The sequence below is a fragment of the Scyliorhinus torazame genome, chromosome 2 (genome assembly GCF_047496885.1).
Source record: "Scyliorhinus torazame isolate Kashiwa2021f chromosome 2, sScyTor2.1, whole genome shotgun sequence".
NCBI lineage: Eukaryota > Metazoa > Chordata > Chondrichthyes > Carcharhiniformes > Scyliorhinidae > Scyliorhinus > Scyliorhinus torazame.
In genome coordinates this window covers 102,038,394-102,052,903 of record NC_092708.1, presented here as the reverse complement: position 1 = coordinate 102,052,903, position 14,510 = coordinate 102,038,394, and the positions used below count along the sequence as shown (strand labels likewise).

The 14,510-nt window shown below is 45.9% G+C and overlaps 1 protein-coding gene across 2 annotated transcripts in view; it reads left to right on the top strand.

The window, feature by feature from the left end:
• Positions 1-14,510, top strand: part of LOC140390178 (polypeptide N-acetylgalactosaminyltransferase 5) — an 85,959-nt gene that overhangs the window by 17,413 nt on the left and 54,036 nt on the right. For both annotated transcript variants that reach the window (XM_072475135.1, XM_072475126.1), the window contains 2 exons: positions 160-326; positions 8,450-8,569. In XM_072475135.1, the coding sequence (XP_072331236.1) occupies positions 160-326; positions 8,450-8,569 (287 nt within the window). The remainder of the gene's footprint in view (positions 1-159; positions 327-8,449; positions 8,570-14,510) is intronic.

Genomic DNA, 14,510 nt, shown 5'->3' with positions numbered 1-14,510 from the left:
AGCATTGGGACCACTTTTATCTTTCTCATTTGGAGGAGATTGATGGATGTAGAGAGGAATCAAGAATCAGTAGGACTGTATTTGCATTGAAACAACATTACAACACGCCATTACTCTTTGCTGTTTAAACCTTATACCCCGGGGATGTATTTGTTCCAGGTGTTCCAACCAGGTAGTTCACAACAATCTTCCAACAACCAGCATCATCATGTGCTTCGTGGATGAAGTGTGGTCGACACTTCTGAGGTCAGTTCACAGCATCTTCAACAGATCACCTGCTCATCTCATTAAAGAGGTTATCCTTGTGGATGACTTCAGCACCAAAGGTAAGAAAGGACTTGTTCAGTCAGTGTTACTGAACCATATATTCCTGAAAAGACTTCTGCATATCATTACCTTTAAATCAGAGTGAAAGGGAAAGAATCGGTTGTTCTTAAACTCAAAAGAAACACTTCTATTCATGATTGTCATCGTATTTTGTCAGTCTCTGAATTGTAAGAAGTTTTATTTTGCTGCTGCAGCTAAAGCCAGCTGGGCTGTTTCTATTTTTGTGTAACCATAGAATAATCACAATGTTCTGTACGAGGTGGCCTGCTTGAATTATAAGTAGAAATTCCATTCTTTACAAAATGTTATTGCCAAGACTTTCCTTGAGTACCTATGATCAGTTGCCATAACGTTGGCAGAAACCCAATCTTCTCTGGGGTTTCTGTCAATCTTCCACTGAAATTACCATAGCCGATTGGGGAAAATCGCCCCAGCAAATGCCTGTAGTTACCTGGAAAAGTTCAAAGTAAAAAACTTTGAAATCAGGATATGATTGTGTGGGAGTGGCATTCTAAATTGCAGATTTTGCTCCTGGAAAAAATAATTATATCTAACGAATGGTGCAAATTCATTTGGAGCTGTATTTAAACCATAAATTAGGACATAGCTAGCAAACAAAATTATAGGCGAATTAACCTTTTACGTAATTAAGAGACAAAGTAAGGTTTGAAGAATCATAATTCTTTTTTTAGTTCTGATTCAGCGACCAACGAAAGTCAATTTTTTGCATCCACTTTGACCAAATGTGCAAATCAAATATTTTTCAATCACCAGACACAACCTGTCATTCTTCACATATAGACCTATTCATTAGACTATTAGAGCGTTGCTACCATTACCATCCAGATGAAAAGTATAGCAGTCACAAGCATTATGCCCAAATTCCTACTCTCCCTAGCTCTGGGTTGCTGAATAGTGTTGTCATAACAGCTGAGATGAGCTCAAACAAAAGCAGAAAATACTGGACAATCTCAGCAGGTCTGTCAGCTTTGTGTAAAGAAAAGGGAGCTAACGTTTCTAGTCTGGGTGACTCTTTGTCATCCAGACTGGAAACGTTAGCTCCCTTTTCTCTGCCAGATGCAATCAAACTTGCTGAGATTGTCCAGTATTTTCTGTTAGTTTCAGATTCCAACATCCACAGTAATTTGCTTTTAGTTGAGATGAACTTTTTGGTTAAACCTCTGACGGTTTGTCCTGTTAATTTACCACACAATGCATTTACTCACTGAATAGATGAACTCCAATAAATATTTATTTGGAATATCTTGAGCTACTTGTCGACTTCTCAAACATGGCTCGGTGTAATGCAACACTTCAAAATCATTCAGACCCAATTGAATCTACTTTTGGCAAAGATTATGGATTGATTAATAATGTTTCCCTGATTGATTTTGCATTGGATAAAACATTTGAAATGTCGAAGGCCAGTTATGACTGCATTTTTTGTTGGAAATAGTAAATTCACTTAAGCAAGCTTTTTATTTCTTCTTTATTCTTATGGGGCCAGCAGAAAAATGCTTTAGAAATGGAAGTCCCTTCAGGGAAAATCAAGTTTTCACTTTCCTCTGAAAAGATAAGGGCTCTGCAGCACTGGTGACTTAGCGAGCTAGTGAATACACACATCAAGATACTGTGGGAGGAGGGAAAGAATAAAATAAAGTTCTACTCAATGTTGAACTTTATTTGAAGATGTGGACTTCCCTGTAGACTCTGGCTCTTTGCTTTAGTTGTGTAGGCTGTCTAACCTTTATCACTTGGAGCTGTCAATGGGGATTTTTCTGACCCTATCTCAGAAATCTTTTTATCTACAAGACAAAATGTGAGTCAGTAATTTGAAAATGCATAAACAGTAAAATATCAGTTCAGTATTTGTAGGTTGCTGGTTGGTTGCAGTGCCTGTCCCCCAAATGAGGTAACTGTTCATATCTGACTGGTAATCTCTCTCTTTTGGATAAATAACGAACAAATGCAAATAACTCCGTGTATTCATAACTATTCAAAGCAGTCAGTGAAACTGGCATTGTTTTCCTAACGTTATTCAGGTTCTTTTCCTTTCAAACATATTCCATTCAGGCTTCAACGTATTGGTTAAGGGCTTTAAATAGAATTGTAGAGCAGCTAAAAGGATGCCATTCAGCCCTTTATAGCTCTATTCGAACTATCCGCTTAGTCCCACACCTAGACCTGGGTGTCCTGATACATGAATCACAAAATGTTAGTATGCTTGTGTAGCAAGTGATTAGGAACGTAAATGGAATGTTGGCATTTATTTAAAGGGGAATGTAATATAAAAGTAAGGACGTTTTACCACAGCTGTACAGGACATTGGTGAGACCACATCTGGAGTACTGTGTGCAGTTTTGGTCGCATTTGAAAACCAATATAATTACATTAGAAGCAGTTCCGAAAAGGTTCACTCTTCTCATTCCAGGGTTGACAGGCTTATCTTATGAAGAAAGGTTGAACTGGTTGGGCCAATACTCATTGAGGTTTAGAAGAATGAAAGGTGATCGTATTGAAGATCCCGAGGGGATTTAATATGGTAGATATCAGCAAGATATTTTCACTTGTAGGGGAAACTGGCACCACGGGACACAGTTTAATAATAAGGGGTCTGCCACTTAAGACAGAGATGAGGAGATTTTGTTTTCTCTCAACTGGTCAATAATTTTCAGAATTCTCTTCTCCAGAAAGCAATGGAGGCCAGGTCATTGAATTTATTCAAGGCCGCCTTCGACAGATTTTTGATGGGCAAGGGAGTTGAGGGTTATGCGACCATAAGACATAGGAACAGAATTAGGCCACTCGGCCCATCGAGTCTGCTCCACCATTCAATCATGGCTGATACTTTTCTCATCCACATTCTTCTGCCTTCTCCCCATAATCCTCGATCCTCTTTTTAATCACGACCCTATCTAACTGTCTTAAAAACACTCAGTGATTTGGCGGCAAAGAGTTCCACAGATTCACCACCCTCTGGCTGCAGAAATTCCACCGCATCTCTGTTTTAAAGGAATCTTCCCTTTAGTTTGAGATTGTGTCCTCTGGTTCTAGTTTTTCCTACAAGTGGAAACATCCTCTCCACATCCACTCTATCAAGGCCTCTCAGTATCCTGTAAGTTTCAATAAGATCCCCCTACATCCTTCTAAACTCCAACGAGTACAGACCCAGTGTCCTCAACCGTTGCTCATATGACAAGCTCTTCATTCCAGGGATCATTCTTGTGAACCCCCTCTGGACCCTTTCCAAGGCCAGCACATCCTTCCTTGGATACAGGGCCCAAAACTGCTTACAATACTCCAAATGGGGTCTGACTAGAGCCTTATGCAGCCTCAGAAGTACGTCCTTGGTCTTGTATTCTAGCCCTCTCGATATGAATGCTAACATTCTATTTGCCTTCCTAACCGTCGACTGAACCTGCACGTTAACCGTAAGAGAATCGTGAACAAGGACTCCTTTGTGCTTCTGATTTCCAAAGCATTTCCCCATTTAGAAAATAGTCTATGCCTCCATTCCTCCTTCCAAAGTGCATAAACTCCCGCTTTTCCATATCTGTCACTTCTCTGCCCACTCTCCTAGCCTGTCCAAATCCTTCTGCAACCTTCCTGCTTTCTGAATGCTACCTATACCTCTACAGGTCTTTGTACCATCTGCAAACTTTAAAAAAAAAAAATTTAAAGTACCCAATTATTTGTTTTCCAATTAAGGGGCAATTCAGCATGGCCGATCCACCTAACCTGCACATCTTTGGGTTGTGGGGGTGAAACCCACGCAGACACGGGGAGAATGTGCAAACTCCATATGGACGGTGACCCAGGGCTGGGATTCGAACCCGGGTACTCGGCACCGCAGTCCCAGTGCTAACCACTGAGCCATCGTGCTGCCCCTATCATCTGTAAACTTAGCAACAATATCTTCAGTTCCTACTTCCAGATCATTAATGTATATTGTGAAAAGTTGTGGTCCCAGCACAGATTCCTGAGGCACACCACCAGTCTCCGGCTGCCATCCTGAAAAAGACTCCTTTATCCCCACTCTCTGCCTTCTGCCAGTCAGCCAATCCTCTATCCATGCCAGGATCTTGCCCTTAACAACATGGGCTCTTAACTTCTTCAACAGTCTCCTATGTGGCACCTCATGGGCACAGATGGCAAAGTGGAGTTGAGACTTCAACTGGATCAGCCATGATCTTATGGAATGATGGAGCAGGCTTGAAGGGCTGAATGGCATACTCCTATTCCTAAGTCCTATGTTCCTGCTGCGTAACTCTTTCCCTATTGCCTTATAAATATTTTCCTTTCAAGCATTCATTGAATTACCTTTTGGAAGTTGCTATCAGTCTGCTTTCACCATGCTTTCAGGCATTGCAATCCAGATCACAACTTTAAAAAAATAAATCACAATTGTTACAGTGCAGAAGGAGGCCATTTGGTTCATTGTGTCTACACCTGCCTTCTGAGCAAATCTATGCCATTCTCCTGCACATGGTTTCTTTTCAGGTGCAGTCAAATTACGTTTTGGATGCTTCAATTGTACATGCCTCCACCACACCCTTAGGCAGTGCATTCCAGACCTTAACCATTCGCTGCATAGAAAAAAATGTTTCCTATGTTGCCACAGGTTCTTTCGACTGTCATCTTTAAATCTGTGTTCTCTGGTTACTCATCGTTCTAACCACTGGAAACAGATTTTCCTTATTTACTCTGTTATGGCAGCGATTCTGTGGCACAGTGGGTAGTGGTCCTCCTTTTAGCCAGAAGCTCTGGGTTTGAGTCCCATCCCAGGACTTAAGGTGCATTCCTAGTGCAGCTAGGTTGTGTATCACCCTGCAAAATCCTTCCAACGTGCCAATAGCAGGCGGTAAGAGCAGAAGAGGCTCCTGGTCAGCCATGCTGATGCAGAGTTGCGCGCCTCAAGCAATAAGCCTCTTGTGACAGGCTAACAATCTGTTCCAGGAAAACCTCACTGAAATTCTGCCTTGTGCACCACCAGGTGAAAGAAGACAAACAACTCTGTTACAGACAGGAAGGAGAGGTTAAACAGCACTAATTTCTCCTGTCACCACCAGTCCATAAGCAGAAAAGTGTTTTGATTTGTTTTCCTCTTTATAAGTGGCAGCATATTTCGCCAATCCGGTTTTTGTGTGACCCAAACTTCCAGTAATAACCCCACAGCAAATTCGAGATAGGATGAAGTCGAAAGGTTAATTTATTCACACACACCCAATGCATTGGTGGAGATTCGCAACAGGGTCTCCACACTCAGACAGTAAAGAGAAGAATTGGGAAAAGAAGGATTTATAGTACAGAGAAAATAAATATTTGTGCATGTAGATTCAAGTCCAAAATCAAAGTCCAATGAGGTATTCTTTCACGAAGGTCAATGGGCTGAAAACTGATGTCATAGAATTCCCTTTTCCGATGATGTAGACAGACAGATGAATCAGTCTTGTAGGCACAGAACTTCCAGCAGAAATGAGGGCCAGGTAGTCAACCTAGGCCAAAGCAGCTTTGAGGTAGACATGGGAAGAACTCCACACAGACAGTGACCCAAACGGAATCGAATCTGGGACCCAGCGCTGAGAAGCAACAGTGCTAACCACTGTGCTACCATGCCGCCCTCAATATGTTCTATGACTGGTTACTAGGGTTGCCGAGGTAGCACCCAAGGAAGTGCCAGTGGCTTCATGGAGTACGAACCTGCTGTCCTCCCAGGAGGATAATATTCAGAATCCTACATTGCCATTGTCCAAATGCTTTTGCACGTGAAGTAGACTTATTTCTGTCAATAATAAATGGCCAGACCCCATTCAAATTGCAAAAAGGTGTCATTTACCAAGACTTGTCTTCACATTGAGGATGACCTCCATTAATTCAAATAGGATAGATTTCAAATCTAAGCTCTGCAGTCCTGTCACATTCAATCACTCATGCTGGTGAACAGTTGAATAACTCAATGGAGGAGGAGGCTCCACAGATATCCCCATCCTCAATGATGAAGGAAGCCCAGTACATCAGCGCAAAAGGTAAGTCGGAAGCATTTACAACAATCCTCAGCCAGAAGTACTGGGTGGATGATCCATCTCGGCCTCCTCCTGAGGTCTCCAGCTGCCAGTTAATTCGATTCACTTCACGTGATGTCAAGAAACGGTTAAAAGCACTGGATACTGCAAAGGTGATTTGGCCCTGACAATATTCCGGCATTAGTACTGAAGTCTTGTGCTCCAGAACATTCCAAGCTGTTCCAGTACAGTTACAATACTGACATCTAACAGGAAATGTGGGAAATTGCCCAGGTATGCGCTGTACATAAAAAGCAGGACAAATCCAACCAGGCCAATTACTACCCTATCAGTTTACTCTCGATCATCAAAAAATGAAGGAACGGGCCATCAACAGTGCTATCAGGTGGCACTTGCTTTGCAATAGCCTACTCACCGACGCTCCATTTAGGCTCTGCAAGGGTTATTCAGCTGAGGACCTCATTATAGCCTTCAAACATAAGGGGCTGGTTTAGCACACTGGGCTAAATCGCTGGCTTTTAAAGCAGACCAAGGCAGGCCAGCAGCACGGTTCAATTCCCGTACCAGCCTCCCTGAACAGGCGCCGGAATGTGGCGACTAGGGGCTTTTCACAGTAACTTCATTGAAGTCTACTCGTGACAATAAGCGATTTTCATTTCATTTCACATAGACAAAAGAGCTGAACTCCAGAGGTGTGGTATGACTGACTGATCTTGACTCAAAGCAGCATTTGACCCAGCATGTCTTCAAGCAGCCTTAGCAAAATTGGAGTCAATGAGAATCAGATAAAATTCTCCACTGGTTGGAGTCATACCTAACACAAAGGAAGGTGGTTGCGGTTGTTGGAGTTCAATCACCTCAGTTCTAGGATATTACTGCAGGAGTTCCTCAGGGTAGTGTTCTCAGCCCCAGCATCTTCAGTGCTTTATCAGTGACCTTCCCTTTCAGTACAAGATCAGAAGTGATGATTGTGCAATGTTCAGTACCATTGGCGAATCCACAGATACCGAAACAGTCCATGTCCAAATGCAATAAGACCTGAACAATATCCAACCTTGGGCTGACAAGTGGCAAGTTACATTCATGACACACAAGTGCCAGGCAATGACCATCTTCAACAAGAGAGAATCTAACCATTGTCCCTTGCCATTCAATGGCATTACCATCATTGGAACCCGCACAATAAGTGTCCCGAGGGTTACCATTGAGCAGAAACTGAATTGGACTGGCCATGTAAATACTGTGGCTACAAGAGCAGGTGAGAGGCTAGGAATCCTGCAGTGAATAACTCAAACCCTGACTCCCCAATGCCTGTCCACCTTCCACAAAGCATAAGTCAGGAGTGTGATGGAATACTCTCCAATTTGATTTGACCACATCCTGTCAAGGAATATGAAAAAGTTGCTAGTTCGTTCCTCGGGACAATGCCTTGACAAATCAGTAAGAAGTCTTACAGCATCAGGTTAAAATGAGTCACCTGATGAAGGAGCTATGCTCTGAAAGCTAGTGATTCCAAACAAACCTGTTGGACTTTAACCTGGTGTTGTCAGACTTCTTACTGTGTCCACCTCAGCCCAACAGTGGCATCTCCTCATCTTGAAATAAGCTGCCTGATTTAAATTTTCAAACAGTGCTTGACGTTTAACTATCAGTCACCATTAACTGGTGCATTCTCCATGGCAATGCCTTTACCAATCAGAGTCCACTTGCCAATCAGTCAGAACTCTATTCTTATACACGTCAAAGTTGTTGTTTATACTGACATTGGTGTTCTTGCAATTGTTCTGATGAGTACAAGATGAAAGGCTTCTGAAAATATTTTTTGAGCAATAACAACTTGGAATATTATAATGATTAATGAAAATCTCCTATCACTTGCATTGACCGTCGATATGTAGGAGTTGTGGCAATCTGGTTACTTTCGGTTCTTCCTTAGGTTATTGGTTTATATCTTAGGAGTGTGCATTTGTCACTTCTATTTATTTCTGAAGTAAGAAAGAAAGTAAATCAAATTGGATTTTGTTCTTTGAAGTTATGAAAATTATTTCTTGGAGAAATCAATTTAACCAACACATTCTATTTTTCTCCTGGTTATATAGAATACTTGAAAGAAAATTTAGATAAATACATGACGCAGTTCCCAAAAGTTCATGTTATTCACCTACAAGAGCGTCATGGTTTAATCCGAGCCAGACTTGTAGGTGCAACCATTGCAACAGGTATAGTGTCATGACTTTTCTCTAATTCATTTTTATAATTTGTTTTGTGCTTCATGAAGATAAAGAAGTGAATTGCTTTTACAAATATAAGTTGATCAAAGACTTATTACGATATGCATAGAGATCAATTTAAAGAGTAATTTGAACTTCCTGTTATTGACAAGTAGAGGGAGGCAAGTTGGCACAATGGTTAGTACTGCTGTCTCACAGTGCCAGGGACCAGGGTTCAATTCTGGCCTTGGGTGACGATCTCTGTGCAGTTTGCACTTTCTCCCTGAGTCTGTGTGGGTTTCCTCTGGGTGCTCCGGTTTCCTCCCATAGTCCAAAGATGTGCAAGTTAGGTGGACTGGCCGTGCTGAATTGCCCCTAAGTGTCCAAAGGCTAGTTGGGGTTACGGGGGTAGGGTCTAGCCGGGGTGCTCCTTCAGTGGGTCGGTGCAGTATAGATGGGCCAAATGGCCTCCATCTGTACTGTAGGAATTCTATGAGACTGAATAATGACATTTCAAGACTTCATTTTTTGAAAGAACTGATCAATAACTGAAGACAAAACATTATTAATTATCACTATTTTTGTAGTCAACATATATTTTAAACACCAAATCAAAATTTACCTCTTTTCTTCTGTTACTGATATTGAAAATCCTAACTTTGTTTTGGTATTTGGTTCCTTAAAAGTAGATATTCACTTCTGGAACCAATCCAATGTTTTGCAGCTTTCCAAGGGTTTTGCTTCTTTTATTTTCCTTTCCAAATACTATGATCCATAGTCAGAATTTTCATAGGGTGGGGTGTCGCCCTCTGGTTTTAGCTAGGCAAATCCTCCAGTTTGTTTTCACTCCTTACAAACTTGAACAAAGAAAAGTACAGCACAGGAACAGGCCCTTCGGCCCTCCAAGCCTGCGCCGGCTGCCCGTCTAAACTAAAATCTTCTACACTTCTGGGGTCCGTATCCCTCTATTCCCATCCTATTCATGTATTTGTCAAGATGCCCCTTAAACATCACTATCGTCCCTGCTTCTACCACCTCCTCCGGCAGCGAGTTCCAGACACCCACTATCCTCTGTGTAAAAAAACTTGCCTCGTACATCTCCTCTAAACCTTGCCCCTCGAACCTTAAACCTATGCCCCCTAGTAATTGACCTCTCTGCCTTGGGAAAAAGTCTCTGACTATCCACCCTGTCTATGCCCCTCATAATTTTGTAGACCTCTATTAGGTCGCCCCTCAACCTCCGCCGTTCCAGTGAGAACAAACCGAGTTTATTCAGCCTCTCCTCATAGCTAATGCCCTCTATACCAGGCAACATTCTGGTAAATCTCTTCTGCACCCTCTCGAAAGCCTCCACATCCTTCTGGTAGTGTGGCGACCAGAATTGAACACTATACTCCGAGTGTGGCCCAACTTAGGTTCTATACAGCTGCAACATGACTTGCCAATTTTTATACTCAATGCCCCAGCCAATGAAGGCAAGCATGCCATATGCCGCCTTTTTTTTTAACAAACAATTTTTAATGAGGTATTTTTGGCATAACAAACAACCACAGTACAAAAAGCAATAGAGTACAAAGACCAGGAATCAAAAAAACAGCCGCCGACATCCGGTCCTCCTATTTAACCCCCTACTCTATAGTACCCTAGCCCCCCCTCTTCTCTCTCCCCCTCCCTCCCCCTGCTGACGATTAGTTCCCCGTGAAGAAGTCAATGAATGGTTGCCACCTCTGGGCGAACCCTGACACCGACCGTCTCAAGGAGTACTTGATCTTTTCCAGGCCGAGAAAGCTCGCCATGTTGGTTAACCAGGCCTCTGACTTTGGAGGCCTAGACTCCCTCCAAGCCAGTAGTATCCGTCACCGGGCTACCAAGGAGGAAAAGGCCAGAACATCTACCTCTCACTCCTCCTGAACACCCGGGTCCTCCAACACCCCAAAGATCGCTACCCCTGGACACATTTCCACCCTTGTCTTCAATACCCTGGACATGACATCCGCGAACCCCTGCCAATATCCCCCAAGTTTTGGGCATGCCCAGAACATATGGACATGGTTCGCTGGTCCACCCGCACACCTAACACACTTATCTTCCACCCCAAAAAATCTACTCATCCGGGTCGCTGTCATGTGTGCCCGGTGAACCACCTTAAACTGGATCAAGCTGAGCTTTGCGCATGTAGCGGTCGCGTTGACCCTGCTCAGCGTCTCCGCCCATAGGCCATCCTCCATCTCACCCCCCAGTTCCTCCTCCCACTTGCGCTTCAGCTCCTCTGTATGTGTCTCCTCCGCCCCCATTAATTCTTTGTAGATGTCCGAGATGCTGCCCTCCCCCACCCATCCCCTAGACAGTACCCTATCTTGAATCCCTCTTTGTGGCAGGAGTGGAAAGGATGGTACCTACCTGCGCAGAAAGTCCCGCACCTGAAGATATCTGAAATCATTCTCTGCCGTCAGCCCAAACTTCTCCTCCAGCGCCCTTAAGCTAGGAAAGCTCCCCTCCAGAAATATGGTCCCCCATCTTCTCAATCCCTGCCCTTTGCCATACCCAAAATCCCCCATCTAAGCTCCCTGGAGTGAACTGATGATTGTTGCATATTGGGACCAAACCAATGCCCTCACTGCACCAACAAATCTCCTCCATTGACCCCAGATCCTCAGGGCTGCCACCACCACGGGGCTGATGGAATATCTCGCCGGCGGGAATGGCAATGGTGCCGTTATCAGCGCCCCTAAGCTGGTGCCCCTGCATGATCCGCTCCCAAGCCGCCCCCAACCCCACCACCCACTTTCTTATCATCGCAATATTGGCCGCCCAGTAATAATTACTAAAATTTGGCAGGGCAAGCCGCCCCTTCCCCCGATTCCTCTTGAGCATCACCTTTTTCACCCGTGGGGACTTTGCGGTACAAAAATCGGGAGGCATTGGAACACAAATAAAAATCTCGGCAATATCATCATCTTAACCGTCTGCACCCTCCCCGCCAGTGATAAAGGGAGCGCATCCCAGCCGGGACAAATTCAACTTGTGTAGCCGGCCCCAGTCGCGCGCAACTTGATCCCCAGATGTCGAAAGCTGTCCCTCACTAACCTGAACGGTAGCTCCCCCAGCCGACCCTCCTGGCCTCTTGCCTGGACTACATACATCTCACTTTTCATCATATTCAGTTTGTATCCCGAAAACCGGCCAAATTCCCCCAGAATCGGCATAATCTCCCTCATCCCTGCCCCTGGATCCGCCACATATAGGAGTAAATCATCCGCATACAGCGATACCTTATGCTTCCCCCCCCAGAAGCTCTCAGAGCAATTGCCAGCGGCTCTATGGCTAGCGCAAACAGCAGCGGGGAGAGGGGTAATCTCTGTCTTGTACCCCCGGTACAGCCTAAAATAGTCCGAGGTCATCTTGTTTGTCCTTACACTAGCTTCCGGAGCCTGGTACAGCAGCCTGACCCAGTCGATAAAGCCCCTACCAAACCCAAAGCGTCCCAACACCTCCCATAATTAGTCCCACTCTACCCGGTCAAACGCCTTCTCTGCATCCATGGCCACAACTCCTCTACCTCCCCACCCTCCGGGGGCATCATAATCACGTTAAGCAACCTTCTAATATTGGCCACTAGCTGCCTACCCTTAACAAATCCAGTTTGGTCCTCCATAATCACCTCCGGCGCACAATCTTCAATCCTGGAGGCCAACACTTTCGCCAGCTGCTTAGCGTCCATATTGAGCAACAAGATTGGCCTGTAGGACCCACACAGCTCCGGGCTTTTGTCCCGCTTCAATATTAATGAAATGGTGGCCTGTGACATCGTCGGGGGCAGCACCTCTCTATCCCTCGCCTCGTTAAAAACCTTAACCAGCAACGGCCCTAATATCCCCAAAAATTTCTTATAAGATTCTTCCGGGAATCCATCCGGCCCCGGAGCTTTGCCCGACTGCATTGCCTCCAAGCCCTCAGAAATTTGTTCAGACCTAATCGGAGCCCCCAACTCGCCCACCTGCTCCCTGCCCACCCTTGGGAAAGTCAGCCTGTCCAAAAAGCGTTTCATCCCCGAGGGGGGCTCCGATTGGTAAAGTCCGCTATAAAAATCCCTGAACGCCCTGTTTGGCCCAGCCGAATCCCCTGCCATGTTCCCATCCCCGTCGACCACCTTATCGATTCCCCTGGCCGCCTCCCTCTTCCTCAACTGCTGTGCCAGCATTCTGCTGGCCTTCTCCTCATATTCATACAGCGTCACCCTCACCTTTCTAAGCTGCTCCACTGCCTTGCCCGTGGACAGTACCCCAAACTCCGCCTGCAGCCTCAGATGCTGCCTTAACAGTTCCACCCCTGGGTCACTGCACACCTCCTATCTATCCGTAGGATCTCCTTAATCAGTCGGTCCATCTCTGTCCTATTCATCCTGTCTCTGAGCTCGGATTGAAATCAACTCCCCTCTCACCACTACCTTCAGCGCCTCCCAGACCACCGCTGCTGAGACTTCCCCGTGTCATTGACCTGCAGGTAGTCCAGCACACACTTTTTTACTCTCACACAGTGCCTCATCCACCAACAGGCCCACGTCCAATCGCCGCTGCGGCTGCTGGAAGCTCTCACTGACCTGCAGTTCCACCCAATGTGGGGCATGGTCCGAGATAGTGATGGCCGAGTACCCCGTGTCCACCACCCCCGCCAGCAGACCCCTACTCAAAATGAAAAAGTCGATCCGGGAATACACTGTGTACATGCGAGTAGAAAGAAAACTCCTTAGCCATCGGCTGTCTAAACCTCCATGGGTCGATTTTCTCCCCCCCCCCCCCCCCCCCCCCATCTGCTCCATGAACCCTATCAACTCCTTTGCCATCGCTGGCACCTTCCCAGTTCTCGAGCACGACCGATCTAGGCCAGGGTCAATAACCGTATTAAAATCCCCTCCCATCACCAGCTTGTGCGAGTCCAAATCCGGAATCTTCCCCAGTACCCCCCTAATGAAAGGAACATCGTCCCAGTTTGGCGCGCCAATACCACCTTCCTCCCCTCCAGCTTACCGCTCACCATGACATAACGGCCCCCACCCCCATCCGAAACAATACTGCCCGCCTGGAATTGCACCCGCTTATTAGTTCAAAACGCTACCCCTCTCGTCTTAGTATCCAGCCCCGAATGGAAGACCTGACTGACCCAACCCTTCCTCAGCTTAACTTGATCCGCCACTTTCAGGTGCATCTCTTGCAACATCACCGCGTCCACCTTTAGAGCCCTCAGGTGCGTGACCACATGGGCCCTCGTGACAGGCCCATTCAGCCCTCTAACATTCCAGGTGATCAGCTTGATTGGGGGGCACCGCGCCCCCCCCCCCCCCCCCCCCCCCCCCCACTCCCCGCCGATCAGCCATCCCCCTTTCTGGGCCCGCCCCCCACCCATGTGTCGCGCCGCCAACTGCCCGCCTCCAGGCAGCCCCCACCCCCGACCTGCTCTCCATCCCCAGACCCAAGTCCCTCCCTCGTCAGCAGAATAGCCCCCCCCCCCCCGCAACACCACATCACCCTAGCCCAACCCCAGCCCTGTATTGAACCAGTATACACCCCCCACTGTGCTTCTGTGAACTAGCTTATTCAGCTAGCCTGGTGGCCCTCGCCTCCGGCGCCACAAAGTCTCCCGCCTATTGTTCCCTACCCCCCCCCCCCCCCATCAAAACCACTTTCCTCATCAAACCAAGACCGAACAATCTCCTAATTACCATAAGAGACAGCCCAAGACAGACAGAGACCCCCACAGCACACCCTTCAATAGTGCAAATTAAAATAATACAAAATAAAACATAGAAAGCCGCCACCAACCACCTCCATCAAAATACCAAAAAACCCAACAACGACCGAATATCTTTTACTCCCCCATCTTCACCCAAACTTCAAAGACAAACAAAAAAGAAAGGACAACAATCAAACCATATATACATCGTTCAAAAAAG